This window comes from Mesoplodon densirostris, chromosome 14, assembly GCF_025265405.1.
Source record: "Mesoplodon densirostris isolate mMesDen1 chromosome 14, mMesDen1 primary haplotype, whole genome shotgun sequence".
NCBI lineage: Eukaryota > Metazoa > Chordata > Mammalia > Artiodactyla > Ziphiidae > Mesoplodon > Mesoplodon densirostris.
The window spans coordinates 71949555-71970428 of NC_082674.1; the positions used below are offsets into that span (position 1 = coordinate 71949555).

General features: G+C 42.9%; 1 protein-coding gene across 8 annotated transcripts in view; it reads left to right on the forward strand.

Annotated features, from left to right (window-relative positions):
- Positions 1 to 2255: 2255 nt before the first annotated feature.
- The window catches only part of REV1 (REV1 DNA directed polymerase), an 82180-nt gene continuing 63561 nt past the window's right edge, over positions 2256 to 20874 (forward strand). For 3 of the 8 annotated variants that reach the window (XM_060117166.1, XM_060117169.1, XM_060117167.1), the window contains exons 1-2: positions 2256 to 2428; positions 12821 to 12936. In XM_060117166.1, the coding sequence (XP_059973149.1) occupies positions 12887 to 12936 (50 nt within the window). In that variant the 5' untranslated portion in view covers positions 2256 to 2428; positions 12821 to 12886. Of the gene's footprint in view, positions 2429 to 3192; positions 3275 to 3682; positions 3741 to 10484; positions 10557 to 12362; positions 12383 to 12820; positions 12937 to 20874 lie in introns of those variants that run through there. The other 5 variants (XM_060117171.1, XM_060117173.1, XM_060117172.1 and 2 more) reach the window with 5 other exon arrangements.

Consider the following 20874-nt stretch of genomic DNA (forward strand, 5'->3'; position numbering starts at 1 on the left):
GATCCATGTCCTTACCCAGGGCTGTCCCTGCAAGGGTCACGGGTCTGCACTTTCATAGGATCTTGAGATGTCAGTAATATTAGACGTTTCAAAAATGATTTTTAATAACGTTCAGAAAAGAGGAATAAGGTGCAGTGCCCCCCAGAGTTCTCCCCCATGTGTGGGAGTCCAGAGTAGACATCTCAGCTGCTTTACCCAAAGGTCAGGCCAACTCCCCTTAGCCTGGGAAAGACAGTCCTCATGAGAATAAATGGAAGTAAATAAATGAATGTAGGTGATAACAGAATATTCTAGAATGGGCGAAAAGAAAACTTTAGCAAAGATTCTGGGGTTTGTATACATTTTATTTATGTATTCTTCATCTCTCTTTTTATCCTATTGTATCTAGAGATCAACCTGATTTTTTTTTTTCCCTTATCGGAGCCTGCCTACTAATTTGCACTAAAACGCAGTTAATACCGTCTTACTATATTCTGTAAAGGTGTTGTCAAGGTCAGTTAGCTCAGCGTCTGTGTTTCTTTCTTGAGAAAATAAAGAAAACAACAGTAACAACAACAAGAACCTTTGACTCAAATAGGAGAGAGTGTGAAAAAATTGAAATATGACGGTATTTTTTCCAGTAGAGTCCACAGATCGTTCTTCAATTTGAAAATCGAGTTTTGCCATTTCATGTTAGTGGAATACTGACATTTAGAGAGATGCATTAAAAAAAACATAATTAAAGGCTTCTCTGGTGGCGCAGTGGTTGAGAGTCCGCCTGCCGATGCAGGGGACACGGGTTTGTGCCCCGGTCTGGGAAGATCCCACATGCCGCGGAGCGGCTAGGCCCGTGAGCCATGGCCGCTCAGCCTGCGTGTCCGGAGCCTGTGCTCCGCAACGGGAGAGGCCACAACTGTGAGAGGCCCGCGTACTGAAAAAAAAAAAAAAAAACATAATTAATAAGGGGCTGCCACTGTTTTTGTGTGGCATCTCAGCAGATGATACCCTGATGTTGCAGCTGGCAACTGTTTGTGAGCCTCTTGAAATGACGCTGTTTGTATTAAATTATGACGTTTCATAAAAGCATGCAACGTGATTTTGTAGGGTTAGAGACAAGAATACTGAGGTTGAAGTGCATTTATAGAAGTCTATAAAGTGGCAAAAACGAAGGGGCTTGAAAAAAGAAACAAAGTCATCTGAATATTCTCTGAATTACCAGTAAACGAGCCTCAACTCTGCAAAATCGGTTTTGAAAAGAGTACTAATTGTTTCCTACGCACTTGCAAACTCTTCAAATCTCTCAGGTAAGGGAAAAAGGGGGAAAAGTGTCAAGCCTTTGCAGGGAGGTTCGCTTCATGTTTGTGCATTACAACAATAAATACTATTATAATAGCGATGTGGGATCTCTGGGCAAACCGACATTGCCAAGAGGGGGAAAATGGTCCTTACGGAACAATTCTCTTTTGCCAGAAGGCCCTCAATTAAAATTGCATTTAAGCACACATAATGTATGGTTTTTTGTTTGTTTTTACAGTAGTAGCAAATTGCTTTCGCGTGTTATCCCAGTGCTGCATGTGGGATGGGACACCTGCCGCAGGTTTACGAATATCCAGGTGCAATGCAGGGCGGGACTCATCGCACAGCGAATGCTGTTCGCGCCCCAGCGGCAGCTGGCAACGCTTAAACCCCGAGGCGCAGCGTTCATTCCCACTAACCTCTGTGGGCCTTGATTGCCGATCGTTCCCTGACACAGCAAAGTGTCAGTTCACGTGTGTCCCTTCCTCCACTAGATGTCACTGTAAGTCAACCGCTCGTGGCGGGGGACCTGGGTGTTTTACGGATCTTCCAGGGTTATTAAGCATGGTGGGTCCCTGAACTAGTGTCCTCCCGGACTGGGGAGTGCAGCGCGGGGCGGGGACTCGCAGAGACGAGGACAGCGCATCAACACCAGCGGGAGGCTCGCAGGTCGCGGGGTGCAGGGCGGGCGGCGCGCTTCTCTCCGCCCCCGCGAGCGAGACGGTCACGTGCCGCGGAGGCGCTGACCCCCGCGGGCGGGCCTGGGAGGGGCGCTGCGCCCGTGGTTCGGGGTCGCCCGGGGCTAGGCGCGAGGCGGGCGCTTGCGCAGCGCGAGCCAGGGCCGGGACCGCCGCGGGCGGGGAAGGGCGGGGAGGAGCCTGGGAGCGCGCCGGCCGCCGGAGGGGGAGGGGCGGGGCGGAGCCGCGGCGCGCGCGCCCGTCGGAGGGGGAGGGACAGAGCAGCCACCGGGCGCGCTGAGGGCGGCCGCTGCGAGCGTGGGGCGAGTGTGGACCGCGGTGCGGCGGTGTGACTCCTTACCCGGCCCTCCTCCCCGCCCCCGGCGAGGGCACCGTGCGGCGGCGGCGGCGCCGGGGCCAGCGAGGCCGGAGGAGGCGGCCGTGCCCGGGCATGGTGGTCTGGGGTAACGCGGAAGGTGAGCGACCCCCGGGCCGGGGGTGGGGGCGGGGTGGGACCGGCCTCGAGTCGCCGGGCGGCGGCCCGAGCGCGGGCGGCCTGAGGCGGGGCGGGGGCGGCGCGCCGGCCCGGCCCCCGCGGCCCTTGGTCTCGCGGCCTGGGCGGCCCGCGGCGCCCGGAGCGCGGCCGCTGCCGGGTTATGTAACGCGTGACCTCCCCTTCCCCCTCCGCCATGGCGCGGCCGGCCCGCCGCCCGCGCTCGGCCGCCCGCTGAGGCGCCGCGCCGACGACTCGCGCCCGCGGCCCTGCTCGCCGGCCCCGCTCGGACCGCGCCATTCATTCGTGCGCGCGGGCTGCCGGCCGGGGCCACGCGCTGGATGCTCCGCCCGGCCTCCCGCCGCGGCGTCTTCCCCGTGACCCCGCATCCCCCCACCCCCCCGCCCCGCGTTGGATCCCGGCATCGGTGTCGGACTATCCGAAGGCAATTTTTACTCACTTATTTTTTCCTTGTTACTTATCTGTTGCCTTGATATGCAGAGCTCCTTTCCCCAACTGTCCTGGCAAGTGCCCCTTTCCCACTTCACTCCTTGTGAAAATGATTCAGCACCTGTGCAGACGGAAAGGGGCATTTCCTTATATGTTTCACCTGCTCTCTCTACCGAAACCCACTTTGTAAAGAAGTACCTTAGTGTATCACTCATTAGTTGACCCCCACCCACCTGATTTAAAAAAATTGCAGGTGGTGTAAGCCTGCTGTTTCTATCTTCTGCATTTTTTTTTCAGGTCACGTCCAGCATAGAAATGGTATCATTTAAGTGAAAATAACGAGACTAGCACATATCATCAAAGGGCTTGTAACTAACTGGTAAGGACTTGATGTAGCGATTCTTATTTCTGTCTGCCTCCCCGGCCTCTCCACTATCGTCTTCCAGAATTAGCCAAATTTTCCTCTTTAGGGTAGGACAGAGGATAACCTTGGTTCTTCCTGTGGACTTGGCGGTAACCCGTCCTGTGGGGTATACCGTTTACCTGCTTTCCAGACTTCCATCTCAGCTTTCCCACGTAGCCTTGTCTTAGCCTGAGCTGATGCTGCGGGCGTGTAGTTCCCTCCCTGTACTTCCTAGACCCTTGGAAGCGCACCTAGCGTCCCTCTTTTCCAGTGATCCTTCCCTGGTCTAGAAGGATCTCCATTCAATTCTTAGGCTGTTTATTTGCCACTTCTGTGTTATGATGATTTTCTTTTTATCCGTATCCTCTTTTTCTCTATCTCCAGGTCTTTTGTGGGCAGAATCTGTACCAAACTTGTCGTAGAACATCACTCCTATTTCATGGTAAACGATACGTATTTAAGTTTTGTGGTTTTTTTTAAAGGCAGGAATCACTCTTTTAGGAGTAATTTCTTTGAAACCTCAAGTAGTAAATATGTTTTCAGAATAATGTGTTTGAATATATAAGATCACTCCATTTTCTCCAACCCCAACTTCAAAACTCAGATTCTGTGTAAGAGAAAGAAACCCGTCCCCACCAGCAGCAAGCTAGTCACTAATAAGAGAGACTACATGTAATGCATATTTTATAGTCCTTTCTTTCATAGCTGCTGTAGTAGGAAGATAAGAACTTCAGAGTTAGATGTAGATTTAAATTCTAGCTCTACCCACTACTAGCTGTGTGTCCTTGGACAATTTAAGTTACTAATACCTCTGATTTTTTTTCTCATTTGTATAATGAAGATATTTCCTACCTTGGGTAACTGAGGATTAAATGAGCTCTTAAATGTAAGGCATCTAGTGAGTCCCTGGTACACAGTGGTGCTCCGTAAATACAAATTCCCTGTGGTATACCTTTTTATTGCAGTTCACAGTCTAGAATGAGCTGGGATGTGCTGAGACAAAGCATGAGAAGAAAGCTAATCACAAGAGGTGATAGGTACCTCTTCTTGTCTCCAAATAAATGAATAATCCCTAAACTAAAGAGCAGTAAAGCTCTTTCTGCTTCTCAATAGTGTATGAGTGTATGTGACATATTATGATAAATCCTGGAGTATATTAAATAGAACATTTATAAATGAAGGAAATACCTTTTAATCTTACTTTCTTCCTGTAACAGCTCCCACTAAAGCATTAACATGGATATTAAAAAGAATCTATGGGCGATGAGGAAGGAGGAATATTAAAAAAGTCTTTTTCAGGGGCAATTAGGTTGCATGCTGTCCTTTTAGTATCTCATCTGCTTATAAACAGTACGTGAATCCTAGTCTGAGTTCAAGTATGTCTCCCTTAGACTGTTGCAACAGTGCCTTCCCCGGTGTCCCTATTTCTGTCGCTCCCTTCCCGACTGATCCCCACATAACAATCAGTGATCTTTTTAAAGACATAAATCACACTGTCACTCTCTTGGTGAAAACCCTCCAAAAGCTTCCTGTCACCCTTAGAATTGAATCAGTACTTTTTGCCGTTTCTCGAACAAACCAAACTGTTCCTCTCTTAAGGGTGTTATGCTTGCTGTTCTTTTTGTTGGGCCACCCCTTCCTCCTGGTGGCTATCTTGCTCAGATGTCATCACGTCAGAGTGATCTCTGATCCCTACAATAGAAGCCAGCCCCTTTGTCACTTTTGATTCATTTTGCTTTATTTCTCTTCATGGCATTTATTACGAGGCAGAGATATACTCTTCACTTACTTACCCATTTCTCCCATAAGTCTTGTTTGTTCCAAAGCCTCTCCCCCACTGGAGGGCAGAGGCCTTGTCTGACTTGTTCATGGCTCTGTCTCTGGTGCTTAGAAGGGTGCTTGGCACATAGTAGGCTCTCAATAAAACTTGTTAAGTGAACGAGTGGTATAGTTGATTTAAACATTAGTTCTGGAGTCAGACAGCCAGGGTCAGAATCCTGGCTCCTACCATTTACTGATTGTGTGGCCTTGGGCTAGTTAATATCTTTTGGTGCCTTAGTTTGCTCATCTGTAAGATGGGACAATAATACCTACTTTATACGATTATGGTAAGAAATAATTGAGTTAATGTATATAAAGTTCTTAGAACAGGGTTATTTCACAGTTTTGAAAACCAGTACTTGAAATTAGCTCGGAATATTCACTTAGGACTTTGTGTTTTTGTGTGAGATTAAAAATGCAAGCATTGAATTTTACCTTTATTACTTTTACTGAATTTTTCTGGCTACCAAAGTTATATTTATGGAACTCCTTTTTAAAATAAATACATTTTGTGGATGTCTAGAATGGATTAAAAAAATAAACTGCTGAGAATGGTGACCGGTATTCGGTCTTAATGCGTAAGTCAGCTTTTTTATTCTTAGATCTGTGGAAGATGCTAAGAGTGATTATCTCAACAGCTGCCCACGGGAGTGGCTTTTATATATTTCTCTTTGAAGTTTAGCTAGAGATGTAATTGTGGTGATGAAAGGACTTGCTGGAGGCTGAAGATGGGAAAATCCTTGAGATACAGTTGAAGTTTGAGTCCTGTAGTAGTTGGGAAAGGAAAGATGTTTTACCATCTTTAGTGTGTTCAATTTCTGCCTTCTTTCATTATGGGTTGCCCACCCCCAAACTGTATTCGTAGAAACTAAGCTGCCTGTGGTGATCGCCCTTGCATAATACCAGTTATCTTTACATAGTTCACTTGTCCTTAGTAAAATGCCTTGTTGTAGGAGCATTGTTTTATTTCACTTCTCAGTCTGAACTTTAGTCAATAGGATCCTAAACTTTGGGCCTTAAACTTTAAAAAAAAAATCAAAATACTGCTCTGTGTAACATTTGTTACAAAGTTTAATAATAATTGCTAAATCATTAAATATTTACTGTGTGTCAGGCTCTTTGCTTAGTGCAGGGTCTCATTTAATCTCCACAACCACCGGGTCAGGTGGACACAGTTTTAAAGAAACAGATTTAGAGAGATGATGCTACTTGGGCAGGTCACACAGGTGAGAAGGAAGCCAGGATTTCAGTCTGCTTCCACCTGATTCCATAACCCAAGGTCACAACCACTTTGCTATGAGGCAAGAAGAAACAAGGTTTCTGTTTGGAAACTTGCGTTGTGTTTCATCACATTGTTTGTATGTGTTGTTTTTCTTGACTACTGGCAGTTTTATCATTTTATGGCTGTTTTTTTCTTTTCTTTTTCTTTCTTGTTTTTTTTTTTGGCTCTAACTACGACAGATCTTCCACAACTTAGAATGGGATTACTTTCCAGTAAACCCATTGTAAGTTAAAAATGTTGTAAGTAAAAATGCATTTAATACACCTAACCTACTGGACATGATAGGTTAGCCTAGCCTACCTTAAACGTGCTCAGAACACTTACATCAGCCTATAGTTGGGCAAAATCAAGTAAGACAAAGCCTATTTTATAATAAAGTGTTGAGCATCTCGTGGAACTTATTTAGTACTCTACTGAAAGTGAAAAACAGAATGGCTGTAAGTGTATCCGTGGTTCCTCCTCCAGATCGCGTGGCCGACTGGGAGCTGTGGGGCTGCCCCTGCCCAGCATCACAAAAGAGTACCGTACCCATATCTCTGGCTCCAGAAGAGATCAAAAGTCAAAGCGCGGTTTCTGTGGAACGTGTATCGCTTTGGCACCACCATAAAGCCGAAAAATTGTAAATCGAAGCATCATAAGTTAGGGACCATCTCTACTATACTTAAATGTCTGTATTTTTTATGAGTGTGACACATTTTAATAGGTTGATGTGCAAAATCATTTTTTCCTTATTAAATCATTAAAAATAAGTCAGCATCATGTGTGTCGTGGTAGGTCAGCTTTGTAATTAGTTTGAAAAGGTTTTGCATATAATAGATGTGATGCCTCAGATTTAGGAAAACATGAATGTCTTTAAATTTGCTTAAGCCTAAAAGAAATTTCAGGTAGCAAGTAAATACGTGTGTTTCTGCCGATCATGGAGCGAATCTTTATTATTTTTGTTTTTAGTAAGGAAGGACTTATTGGTGTGGAGCGTTTTTACACGATGGTAAGTTTTAATGATTTTTGACATCTACTTGTGACACTTCAAAAATATGAAGAATATCTAAATTATGAGTTGTTGACTTCTCAACACTTAAGTAGATTCAGAATGCCAGTGCTAGGATGAACCCTATAGATTCTGTAGGCCATGCCCCTGTATTTTCCTGGAGGAAAAATGAGACCCAGAGAATCATCTGATGATCGAGGAGAAACAGGACCAGAATCTAGGGCTTTGTGGGGTGGGTTTGTTTGTTTTAATACTTTAAAGCCATTTTTTTCTCTGCTACACTAAACTGCCCCCTTCATCATGCAGGGTAAGACCAGTGTATGCTTAGTATCTTATGTTCAAGAGGGTAGAGAATTGAGCGATATAGTCATGTAAACTTGTGATTTAAAGTCATGAGGTTTTTTTTTTTAGTCATTGGCTTTAAAGTAATAGAAATGATTCTGTAATGTAGTTAGAAATTATGCTTTCTCATTCATGTAGGCAGGTAATTGTCTTATGCACATAGGATGGTTTGACAAGCTTTTTAAAGACCTGATCTTTAAAGATCAGATCTTGTGGCTTTATCCTTAAATTAAAAGATTAGTTAGGGATGGGCAAAGAAGTTGGTTGTGGTGTGAACAGTTTTTACTTGAGCCCAGTACCTGAGTAACCAGAATGTTGTCTATTGCTTTCAATCATGCCTGATCAGAACCAAGACTAAAACGAGCTCTTGGGAAGTTTAGTCAGAAAATAGTAGCTGAATTTTACATCTTCTAAACTCCATCATTTCTACACTTGAGATTGCTAATATGTTTTTATCGTTTAGGCACTAGTCTTAGTTACGTAATTGAAATTATGATTTAGATTCCTTACTCTTAAATGCTTTTCATCAAATTTCTCAATTTTATCTTATAATAAGCTGTATTTCTAAATGACTTACTGGCTATTTAAGCCTTTTTAATATAAATTTATTTTTTGTTTATTTTTGGCTGCATTGGGTCTTCGTTACTGCACGCAGGCTTCTCTAGTTGTGGCGAGTGGGGCTAGTCTTTGTTGTGGTGTGTGGGCTTCTCGTTGCAGTGGCTTCCCCTGTTGCACAGCACAGGCCCTAGGCATGCGGGCTTCAGTAGTTGTGGCACACGGGCTCAGTAGTTGTGGCTCGCGGGCTCTAGAGTGCAGGCTCCGTAGTTGTGGCGCACAGGCTTAACTACTCCGAAGCATGTGGGATCTTCTGAGACCAGGGATCAAACCCGTGTCCCCTGAATTGGCAGATTCTTAACCACTGTGCCACCAGGGAAGTCCCTATTTTAAGCCTTTTTAAAAATTTAAGCTGGACGATCCTGAATTTAAAAAATATTTTAACAATTTCTTCTTTAACATTTTTGAGAGCGTAACCAAAAAAGTCCCTTACTTTTTCTAATGCTTTATGCCTTAAAAAGTGCTTTTGCTTGACTTTTTCTCATTCAGCTGCCATAGAGTCCTGAGAAGAGAGGTAGGGCAGTATCTCCTATTTTATAGGCACAGTGTGATTCTGGCATTAACCACTCAGTGTTAGGACAGACATCACAGGTTAAGGGCTCAGTCCACCAGACTCCCCTTAACTTCAGGTGCCAGCTGCAGGCTCCAGGGCTTCCAGGCCACCTGCACTTCTCACCAACTGGCCACATAATTGGGAGTTCCCACAGCCCCCTCAGACTTGATAATTTGTTAGAATGACTCACAGAACTCAGGAATGGGCTGTACTTAGAATTATCATTTTATTATAAGGGATACAAACCAGAACCTTCCAAAGGAAGAGATATGCAAAGAGAGGTCTGGGAGGGTCCCAAACATGACGCTTCCGTGTGCTCAGGGCACATCATCCTCCTGTATCGGTTTATGCTTACCAACCAGGGAAGTTCACCCAAGCCTCAGGGTCCAGAGTTTTTATTGGATTTTTATTACATTGGCACGATTGATTGAGTCATGGGCCACAAGGTCGAATTTCGTCTCCAAACCCCTTCCTTTTCCAGGAGGTCAGGCTGATAGCATGTGGCTCAAAGCCAACCCTCTAATCACTTGGTTGGCCTTTCCAGCATGGCTAGCCCCATCTTGAAATGAGGGGCTTACTGGGAGTCACCTGTTAATAAAAAGATGCGTCCCAGGGGTCCACCATGGATAACAAGGAGACTCCTATCAGTTGTGAAATTCCAAGGGTTTAGAGTCTCCCAAGAACCAGGGACAAAGGCCAGCCACACTGTTCATTAGAGAACAGTAGCTGAGGAGGTGAGAACAGATGCACAATTGTTACAGTTCAAACTAGAACACACCTCTGTAGTAGTAGCTCAGAGATCTCCAGCATACTAAAAATTGGAGCAGGTTGCATTTGAATATGTATGTAGAAAGATTGCCTTCTGTTGAAAATTATAGTGGTTTTTTTTATTGGTATAATAGTATTTGAAACCTGGGTTGATGTTCATCTGAGTGAAATTTTTTTTTTACGTAAATTGTGTTGTAGGTAGGGTTATAAACTACATACTTTTTGGTATTCTTTTAAAAGCACAATAATTTTGGCTCAAAAAGTTTGATTTTGGTATTTCTTTTTGAGTTCGTAATTTTAGGCTTAGGTTATTACTACTGTTAACTGAAAGGAAATCTAAACTTAATGAAGGTGGAGGTGTTGATAATGTATTTGTTGTTAGAGCTGTAAAAAATGTTGCAGTAACTTAGTTGCCACTTTGAATTTTAGATCTTGAGTTGAAGTTACTAGCTGTTCAAGTTTACAGTGTTGAAGGTTAATAATGTTTTTTTGCATATTGCTTATGCCCAGTAGAAAATCTTACTTCTGATTGTCACTTAAAGGTTATTAAATTCTCTTGGAGCTCACTGAGTGTTTCTCAGAATTAGCGTCTATTAATTCAGGCATAGAGTGCTAAATAAGGATGACTTCTAAGTGTCTGTTGAAGAATGTAGCATCTCCTTAAAATGTCATATCATCCTAAAAAGTAGTGGGTTTTTTTTTGTTGTTGTTGTTTTTAATATATGATAGGGGGTTCTGGGCATGAAGCAAGGGAAGAGAGGCCAGAAGGTAATGCAGTGGCAGTTTCTTCAACATTCTACTCTATTTTCACTTGCAGTTACATTTACCATAAGGATTTGTGAGAAAAGAGATTCGTGACAGATGGAACTGATAGCAGATCTAGAAAAGAGTGAGTTTGACCATATTTTTTGAATTGCAGTTACTCAGAAGGATTTGTTTTTAGTTGTATGCCACCATGTATGCCGGTTTACCTTGTGAGTTTGGAGATCTAATGCATTGTGTGGGTGCAGTACATGAGATGAGGACTCCTGCCGAGACACGTTAATAAATCTTGGTGTAGATGAGGCTCGGGAGCCAGAACCTTTCCCATCTGTGTGCAGCCATCCCATCCTCCATCATTTATATAAACAAGTTCACACTTCCTTTCCTGACTTTCACAAAGGAGGGTTCAAACTTCTTAGTATGATATTTGGGGCCTTCTGTTACATTCCCTCAGCTACCTTGTTAGTTCATCTATCACTGTCTCTGTGTCAGCCCCAGAATGTTGCCTTAAACATCTTTTTCTCTTTCATGTTTTTGCTCGTGAATTTCCTTCTTGAATTCACCCCCTCACTCCCCTCTGCCCGTTCAAATCCTACTCATTGCCCTCAGCTCAGATCCGCCTTTGCAGTGAAGCCTTCTTGGATCTCGTCTCCAAGGCGAGCTTTACTGCTGTCTTCTGTGTGGTCTGTTGTGTTTTGTCAGTGCCTCTAATGTTGGCTTCTGATTGTAGTTCTGTGCAAATCTTTCTTCTCTAACAGGTAACTTTGGATTGTGGTTTACACTTTGCTCATCTTGAAAACTGCAGATTACAGTAAATACTCAGTGAATATGGAGTAACCTGTTAGATCAGACCTGGGATTTGTGGGGAGAGGGAGTGGGAGGCAAAGGACAGGAGAGATCTCCCTCCCAGACCAACTGGGGAGTTGCCTTTACGCCTGTTGTGAAATTCTTTCTACTAGTGCACATTGTAACAGCATTCTTTCTGCATAGTATACTGTCTCATTACCTCTGAACTTCTCCGGTCCTTGTCTCTGTTCTCGGTGACCAGTCTAGGTACATACACTACAGGCAAAATTGGTGGTTCTCAGCGTATGTGCTTCACGCCAGCAGCATCAGCATTACCTGGGAACTTTTTAGAAATACAAATTCCCAGCCCCACTCTTGACCTACAAAATGAGAAACTTGGAGTTGGGGCCCAGCACTCGATTTTAACACATTATTGACCGGAGACATATCAGTACATTTTTAGAGAGTGATGCAATTAACATCACCATGCGAAGTTGTTGGAGCTTAAAATTGATCACGGGTTCATTATACAACTTATGACTGTCATTATCATTCACATTTTGCTCCTTTAGGTTTTTTTTTTTTTTTTTTTTTTTTTTTTTTTGCGGTATGCGGGCCTCTCACTGTTGTGGCCTCCCCCGTCGCGGAGCACAGGCTCCGGACGCGCAGGCTCCGGACGCGCAGGCTCAGCGGCCATGGCTCACGGGCCCAGCCGCTCCGCGGCATATGGGATCCTCCCAGACCGGGGCACGAACCCGTATCCCCTGCATCGGCAGGCGGACTCTCAACCACTTGCGCCACCAGGGAGGCCCACTCCTTTAGGTTTTTGTTCCAACCTTGTGTATATTATAAACATAAAATTTTCAAAAATGATGTATTGCAAAATTTTGAGTGAAGAAGAATTTTTCAGTGAATTTTATGCAGATATACTCTCTGATTGTCCGAGCAACCTATATACTAATGTCTCAGAAGATGATAGTTCTTCAGAATATAGTTCTGATTCAGACGATGTGAATATTAGAGCAACAAAAAGACAAAAAAAAACCTTAGTGATTGATTCTGATACGGAAAGTGAAAATGAAGCTCACGATGTTGGAGAAGGCTCCTTTTCTTCCACAGAAGAGTGGATTGAAGACAACGTTTCACAAAAATGAGAAGACTTTACAGGTGTGTAGGGTATAACTATTGAATGTAATAAACCCACAAAGTGTTAGTGAAATAACGGAATTAATTTTTGGCCAGCCAACATAAAAACTGCCGGCCACGGGCATTAGATTCTGCAAAAATCCCCTGGTCAGTAATGAGTTTAACAAGCCCTCTAAGTGATACTGGTGAAGGCTCAAGAATGAGAACCGCTGCTCAGGATACAGCCCCCTCTTTGATGTTACTTCCTTTATTCTCTAGCTGAGTTCTGTCCCTGTTTACTTCTGCTGTGGCCTTTGGAGTCTTTGATTTATTGCAACCTTGAACTTTTCTTCAGATAACCCTTTGGCTTTCCTATGAGGCTGTGCTGCCTCTCCTTAGTGAAGATCACTGGCTTTTTCCTCCCTCTTATAGACTCTTTATCATATTATCTCCAGAATATTCTTTTCTTTTCCTCTGTAGCCTGATCCCTACTTTTGGACATGCTGACTTTGAGATGCACGTGGGACATCCTGGTGGAGACACCTAATGAGCGATAGGAGTTCATCTTGCCGCACCCTGGAAAGCCAGAGAAGGAGGTTCTTTGTACTTTATTAAAACGGTGTCTTCATTTCCTTTCCCATCTGTGGAAATCTATAATTACAGGGAAGAAATTTATTAGTGATTCTTTTAGAACGCCTCCTTCCGCTTGTTTTCAAATGACTGATTTTGTTGGATCAGTCATTTGCAGCGGGGAGGGGTACGTATTTTCATTGTTATGAATAACCAAGAGGATAGAGAGAAATTTGTTATATTAAATTGTTTGGGATAGAACATTTGCTTTAATAAGATCAGCCTCAAACTGGGACATTACAGATGTTATGCATTTTCGGTTTTGTTTTTTTTTTTGCGGTACGTGGGCCTCTCACTGCTGTGGCCTCTCCTGTTGCAGAGCACAGGCTCCGGACGCGCAGGCTCAGCGGCCATGGCTCATGGGCCCAGCCGCTCCGCGGCATGTGGGATCTTCCCGGACCGGGGCACGAACCCATGTCCCATGCATCGGCAGGCGGACTCTCAACCACTGTGCCACCAGGGAAGCCCGCATTTTCAGTTTTAATACAGGTTTCCCCTGCTACCTGGAAGTAGAGTGTTCCTGTGAAACCTTTCTTAAGCCAAAATGGTCAAAAGCAAAGAAACCATTAACATAGGACTCACCTTGCTAACGGATGCACAGAATAAACTAAGATAAAGCACAGGTGCTCACAGACAGTGACACAGTCCAAAACCATAGGGGCTTTTGATGCTGAGATGCTGAGCAAGGTTCCCGGGCAAGGACTGGGCAGTACCAAGGTGCTCGGGGTGCATGCTCTCTCTGCAGCAGGCTGCTGTAAGACAGGCTGAATGCTGTTTTTGCTTTGCCCTTTTTGTTTTGTAAAAGTGAAAATCATCTTGGGGTTTCTTTTGGTTAGTGGAAACAGGTACTAATGTAGGTCTTTTGTAAGAGCGAAGCAGTGCGAAGTAAGCTTTTGAAAAGTGGAGGATGCCTGTGTATCCAGACATTTTTCTTATGTATCTTACTGCTTGTCTCTCCTTTTATTTCTGTGTCATTTATTGAAATAACTGACTCTAAGTCATAATATGAAAACAGTGAAATCCACTTAGGTTCATTAGGGTGCAGGCTAACCAGGTACCACGGTGCAAAGCTGTGACAGAGACTTGAGAGCGCAGTGATGCAGAGAGTGATGAAGTAGTGATGAAGTAGCTCTCTCCGCTGTGATGGGGGTGGCGGCTGATGAACTCCTGCTTGTTTTAGGTCATTCGGGGGCCCAGGTTCCTTCTGTTTGCTTAGCCATCCGCTAGGGTATTGTCTTTATTCTCTTGGTTGAAGCCAAGTTACCTCACAGCTGCATTCCAAAAAAAGTAAACAGCTTCCTTTAAGGATACATGGCACAGATTTTTGTATACGTTACTCTGCTCGCATCTCATTGGCCAGAACTTAATCACGTGGCCACTCCTGATTTAAAGGAGCTGAGGAAATGTAGCCTCTTGGTAATCCTGCTCCCCACTAAGAGGGGGTGGGAGAGGTGTTCTTTTACTAAAAGAAAGGGAGACTGAACACTAGGGGACAGTTGTCATTCTGCCACTCCAGAGTTTGGGGATCCCCAAGACCACCCTCACGTTCAGTAATTCACTGGAAGGACTGAGAACTCTTGAAAGCTGTTGTGCTCGTGGTTATGATTTATTACAGTGAAAGGTTACAGGTTAAAACCAGCCAAAAGCATGGGGCACACAGGAGAGGTCCACGTGTGGAACTTTGAGTTGTCATCACCACAGGAATCTGGGATGGAGGTGACTTCTGTTAATGACAACTGACAATGCCCATGAAGTATTGTCAACCAGGGGAGCTCACCTAAGCCTTAGTGTCCAGGGTTTTTATTGGAGTTTGGTCAAATAGATGAGGTTGACCTTCCGTCTCCAGCCTCTCAGAAGGTTGGTAGTGCATGGTCCAAAGCCTCCACCGTAAATCACAAATCCCATTGTTAGACTATCTGGAGTGACTATTAGCCCCTACATAAACAGACATTTGTCAGGCAGGGCATTCCAAGAGTAAAGGCCAGACCCCTCTTTGAGCAGGGTTAATTCTTTACTGTATAGCCACATCTGTGCATAGCCTTTGATTTTTTTGACAGAGTAGCATAATATGTGTACTTTCATCTTAAAAGCCTTTTTAAAAAATGGATAGATATATAGAATCATACATTTAAAAAACTGCAAGAGACTAGAGTTTGCCAGGTCCACCTCTATCCACACATGAAAGAACTAAGATCTGACTGCTTAAAAGGTCAGTTAAAGTTGGTAGTGTCTCTGGGTCTCTACTTCTCATGAGTATGGACATGTACAGTTGGGGTCTAGATGCAAGCTGTTTGTTGGACCTGTTTTCCTCCTTAGTCCTTCCGTCGCATGTATGGCAGCTACTGTTTCTGACCCAGACAGGTGCTAGGGTTGAAGCATCTGTTTTGTTGAATTGTATTAGGCTAGTTCAATTCAGTAGAAGTGTTCTTTTCAGGAGTTTATTATACTGATAGCATTGTTCGTTTCTCCACTGAAGATTTGGAGACATAGGTTTGTACAAGGTAAGTGTGATTTTGTATCACAAACCGGCCGTGCGGCCTTATCAGACATTTTATCTTAGCCCTTCTACCCTAGAAGGCGCCTGTGTGCAAAATAGCTAGTATTTGGCCTGCCTACTCCATGGATGTGTTGTCAAGGTAAATAGGGTATGTAAGGACCCCTTGGAAAAATAAAAGCACTATGGAAATGTAAGATATAGTGGTGTGTTGAAATTTTTAAAATTTAAATGTTAAAAATTTAAGGAGTACTGAAAAACAGGAAATGTGAAGTGTCAGTCAACAGGTGAATTTTTTAAAAGAAGGTGGGAATATGGTAATTTTCCCTTCCCTTTTCTGTTTCCTGCATTTTCTCAGTTTTCTGCAGTAAGCATATAGTGCTTTTATAAATCGAGAAGGAAAAACTATTTTTGAAAAGGAACACTTAACAAGACTGAATACCGAAAACACGCAAAGCAGCGTATAAACACAAATCATGAATTTGGAGGATAATAGAGAATGCCTCAAGAAAAGATAGATCAGACTCAGTTCTAGAAAAGGCTTCAGTACCCACATGTATAATTTGTTGTTTAGAGAGTGCTGTGTATATTGTAGCCCCTTTTATTTGGTGGGTTAAAGTTCTTTGAAGTCTGTGTTTATCAAAATGGTATCATATAGTACAGGAATTGTTTAACTGTGCATAAAAAATTGATAATAGGAAAATGCTTCAGTATACTGAAGGTGAAGAGACCAGGTTAAAAAAAAATTTTTAAGGGTTCTATTAGACTAGGAATAGTATTTGGTCTAAATATCTTGACATTTTAGTTTTATGTTTTTCAAAGGTGTTTTAAATACATGAAATACATGCTGTATTTAAACTGTCAGCTCGGTTTAGAATCCCTAAAAACCAGTATATGGTGAAGACAAAAGATTGTTACAAAGGCATAATAATGTCCTTCACACAGGTGTCTGATTGTTGTTTTTAATACCTTGGTGAAAGTCTCTTCAAAGTCAAAACCTGACTAGTATGTGGGTGGGTCTAGAAGAAGGTTCTGCTTCCCTAGGTTTTGGAATTCAAGAATCTCCATTGTGCTCTAATAACTTCAGTGGTCTGAGAACTATAGCCTTAAACAATGATGGTCTCTAAGGTTGAACCAAAACAAAACCTCAAACAGCTGTTTATCTGTGTCGAAGCCTTTAGCATTTAAGGACAGATGAGAGCCCAGTGGAGCAGCTTTGTTAAACTTTGTCAGTGACTGTGTCCTAGCACTTTGTTTACTTTGTCAGTCTCGTGAGGAGGATACTTGGTCCTAGTAAATTAGTTTTGCACATGGCCTCCCACTGCCCTCCCCAGGAAAAAATCCCAGATGTGCTATACAAGTGTCCTGGAGAAGAACAGCCTGCTTCTGAGCTTTGTATCCTAAGTGGACATCCCGGTTACCCCCTTCCCTGCAGCTAGCCAGTCCCTGTGAACCCAGTTGCCAGTGTCAGAGTCCTTTTTTTAAACTTTCTTTGCTTATTTTTAAAAATATATTTTCAAAAGTTTTAATTGTGGTAAAATGCATATAACATACAATTTACCATCTTCACCATTTTTAAGTGTGGCATTTAGTATGCTCACATTGTTGTGTAACCATCACCACCATCTGTCTTCCCAGAATGCTTTTCACCTCGCATAACTGAAATTGTACCCGTTGAACAGTAGCTCCCTGTCCTCCCAGCCCCTGGCAGCCACCATTCTGCTTTCTGTCTCTATGAATCTTACCACTCTAGATACCTTATATAGGTGGAATAATATGGCATTTGTCTTTTTGTGACTGGCTTATTTCACTTAGCATGATGCCCTTGAGGTCCGTCCATGTTGCAGCATTTGTTGGAATTACCTTCCTTTTTTTTTTTTGAATTTTTGAATTTTATTTTATTTATTTTTTTAATACTACCTTCCTTTTTAAGGCTGAATAGTGTTCCACTTTATGTATATACCACACTTTGTCTATCCGTTCATCCATCAGTGGACACTTGGGTTGCTTCTATCTTTTGGCGTTTGAGAATAATGCTGCTGTGAACATGGGTGTACAAATATCTTGAGACCTTGCTTTCAAGCCTTTTGGGTATGTACCCAGAAGTGGAATTGCTGGATCACACGGCAGTGCTATTTCTAATTTTTTTAGGAACCACCGTAGCATTTTCCATAATGGCTACACCATTTTACATTCCCACCAGCAGTGCACAAGAGTTCCAGTTTTTTCACATGCACGTTAACACTTATTTTCTGGTTTTTTTTTTTTTGATTGTAGCCATCCTAATGGGTATGAGATGGTATCTCATTGTGGTTTCAAGTTGCATTTCTCTAATGGTTAGTGATGTTAAGCATCTTTTCATAGGCTTAATGGCCATTTGTATATTTTCTTTAAAGAGATGTCTATTTAAATTTTTTGTCCATTTTTTGATTAGTGTATTTGTTTTTTATTGTTAAGTTGTAGCACTTCTTTATATATTCTGGATATTAGTCCCTTTTCAGGTAGATGTTTTAAAATATCTTCTCTCATTCTGTGAGTTGCCTTTTGCTCAGTTGATTGTGCCTTTTTGATGCACATTTTAAAATTTTGGTATAGTCCAATTAATTTTTTTCTTTTGTTGCCTATGCTTTGGTGTCATCCAAGAAATCATTGCCAAATCCAGCGTCATGAAGCTTTCTCCTATGTTTTCTTCTAAGAGCTTCATAGTTTTAGGTCTTACATTTAGGTCTTTGATCCATTTTCAGTTAATTTTTGTGTGTGGTGTACGATAAGGGTCCAACTTTATTCTTTTGCCTGTGGATATCCAGTTTTCCCAACTTCATTTGTCAAAAAGACGGTGCTTTCCCCCATTGAATGGTCCTAGAGAAGTCCTTTTAAATACACAGGTCCCTGGGATGGGTCATACCTTAAGCCAGTTATTAAGCAGTTTCTTAATTGTTAGCAGAGAATTGACAGCTAACTAAGGTAGAGAAGGAGGCCCTGAAGAAGGAAAAAAGAGGTGTTGAGCGGCGATGTGGTGGGAGTTGCAAGTAAACTTGCTTTATTTTGGCCTTGCCTGGTGATGGTCTGTGTGGCTGCGTGCTGTTTTCTCTGCATTTGTGTCGCATTCAAGGATGAGTATGCTACCATAATATGCACATTCATTCTTCCATTGTGTATTCATTTCTGTATTCCAGTTCATTCAGCAACTATTTCTTTTTTTCCTCATAAATTTTTTTTCTTGTTTACTTTTATTTTTTAACATTTTGAAGAGTGTGGCCCATTTATTTATTTATTTATTTAACGTCTTTATTGGAGTATAATTGCTTTACAATGGTGTGTTGGTTTCTGCTGTATAACAAAGTGAATCAGCTACACATATACATACATCCCCATATCTCCTCCCTCTTGCGTCTCCCTCCCACCTTCCCTATCCCACCCCTCTAAGTGGTCACAAAGCACTGAGCTGATCTCCCTGTGCTATGCAGCTGCTTCCCACTAGCTATCTGTTTTACACTTGGTAGTGTATATGTGTTCATGCCACTCTCTCACTTCGTCCCAGCTTCCCCTTCCCCGTGTCCTCAAGTCCATTCTCTACGTCTGCGTCTTTAGTCCTGTCCTGCCCCTAGGTTCTTCAGAACTTTTTTTTTTTTTTTAGATTCCATATATAGGTGTTAGCATACGGTATTTGTTTTTCTCTTTCTGACTTACTTCACTCTGTATGACAGACTCTAGGTCCACCCACCTCACTACAAATAACTCAATTTCGTTTCTTTTTATGGCTGAGTAATATTCCATTGTATTTATGTGCTGCATTTTTATCCATTCATCTGTCGATGGACACTTAGGTTGCTTCCATGTCCTGGCTATTGTAAATAGAGCTGCATTGAACATTGGGGTGCATGTATCTTTTTCAGTTATGGTTTTCTCAGGGTATATGCCCAGTAGTGGGATTGCTGGGTCATATGGTAGTTCTATTTTCAGTTTTTTAAGGAACCTCCATACTGTTCTCCTTAGTGGCTGTATCAATTTACATTCCCACCGACAGTCAGCAACTATTTCTTAAGTAACTGTTAAATGAAGATAAGATAAACCCATACATGTACATATGGCTAGATTAATGAGACTGAATAAAAGCCACTCAGTTTCATTACTTAATTAATAGTCAATATACTTGAGAGTTATGAATATGAAAGCAACAGATTAACACTGACGATTATGTATTTGGGCATTTTCTGGGTATGTAGTGGGAGTTTTTCTGATGTGTGATGAACTGTTCAGAACCTTACAATGTTAATAATTCTATAACAAATAGATAAATAGCACTTTGCATGAAAATGATTTCTCTTGGTGATTAGTATCCTTCTGTGGGGAGATGTGAAACTCCACCAGTAATCATAGTAAAGAAGACAGAATGAAGTTCTTTTTAGTGGGATTTGACTAACCTCTTAAGATGCACATTGGAAGTCCAGAGTGAACTGGTGACAGTGCGCGCCAGCAGATATGAAATTGAGTTGTGGGAAAGTGTGCATCAGTAATTTCCATATAGTTTTTAGTAAGCAGGATCTTCCTGACACTCTTCATAGCGTTTTGAACATCCCTGTGGAGAACATGGGAGAGTCAGGAAATCTTTTGCATTGCGGGCACCCAGGGCCCCTGGGCTCACAGAGCTGCTGTCCTGTTTGCCTTGCACTTGCCTCCTCTGGCACCTGCTGTTCTGTGTAGACATGGGGGGCGGGGTGGGACTGCACTGATGCCTCTCATGTGGTGTCTTTCTAATTTCATTACTTGAGGCCTAATAGGTATAGGTGCGTTCAGCTTAGAACCTTTCAAGGGCTGGGACATATCCAGCCCATTTTGTAGAGTCACATATAGGAACACAGAACAGAGCCGAAGTCTTTAGACTTAGTTTTTAGTTCATTGGTTTTGGTTTCAATCTTTTTTTTTTAAATTTAATTAATTAATTTATGGCTGCATCGGGTCTTAGTTGCAGCACACAGCATCTTTAGTTGCAGCGCGCAGGCTCTTTGTTGCCGTGTGTGGGCTCCAGAGCGCATGGGCTCAGTAGTTGCGTTGCACGGGCTCTCTAGTTGCCCCACGGCATGTGGGATCTTCATTCCCTGACCAGGGATTGAACCGGCGTCCCCTGCATTGCAAGACGATTCTTAACCACTGGACCGCCCGGGAAGTCCCTCAGTCTTTTTCAATTTGAGCTTCTTCTTTTAAGACTATCTTAATCAGACCCCAAGTAATCTGAAACTTATAAAAGCAGGGTTGCTAAAGTTGCAGTGGGTTTAGGGAGTGGAACCGTCGTCCCTGCTTGCTGTTTTTACCCCCAGCTCTTGTTTCCTCCCGCACATCCTCCCTGACTACAGTTCACAGCCCGTGGGATTCCGAGCAGCACTAAGCAGACTTTGTTTTATAGCTGAGG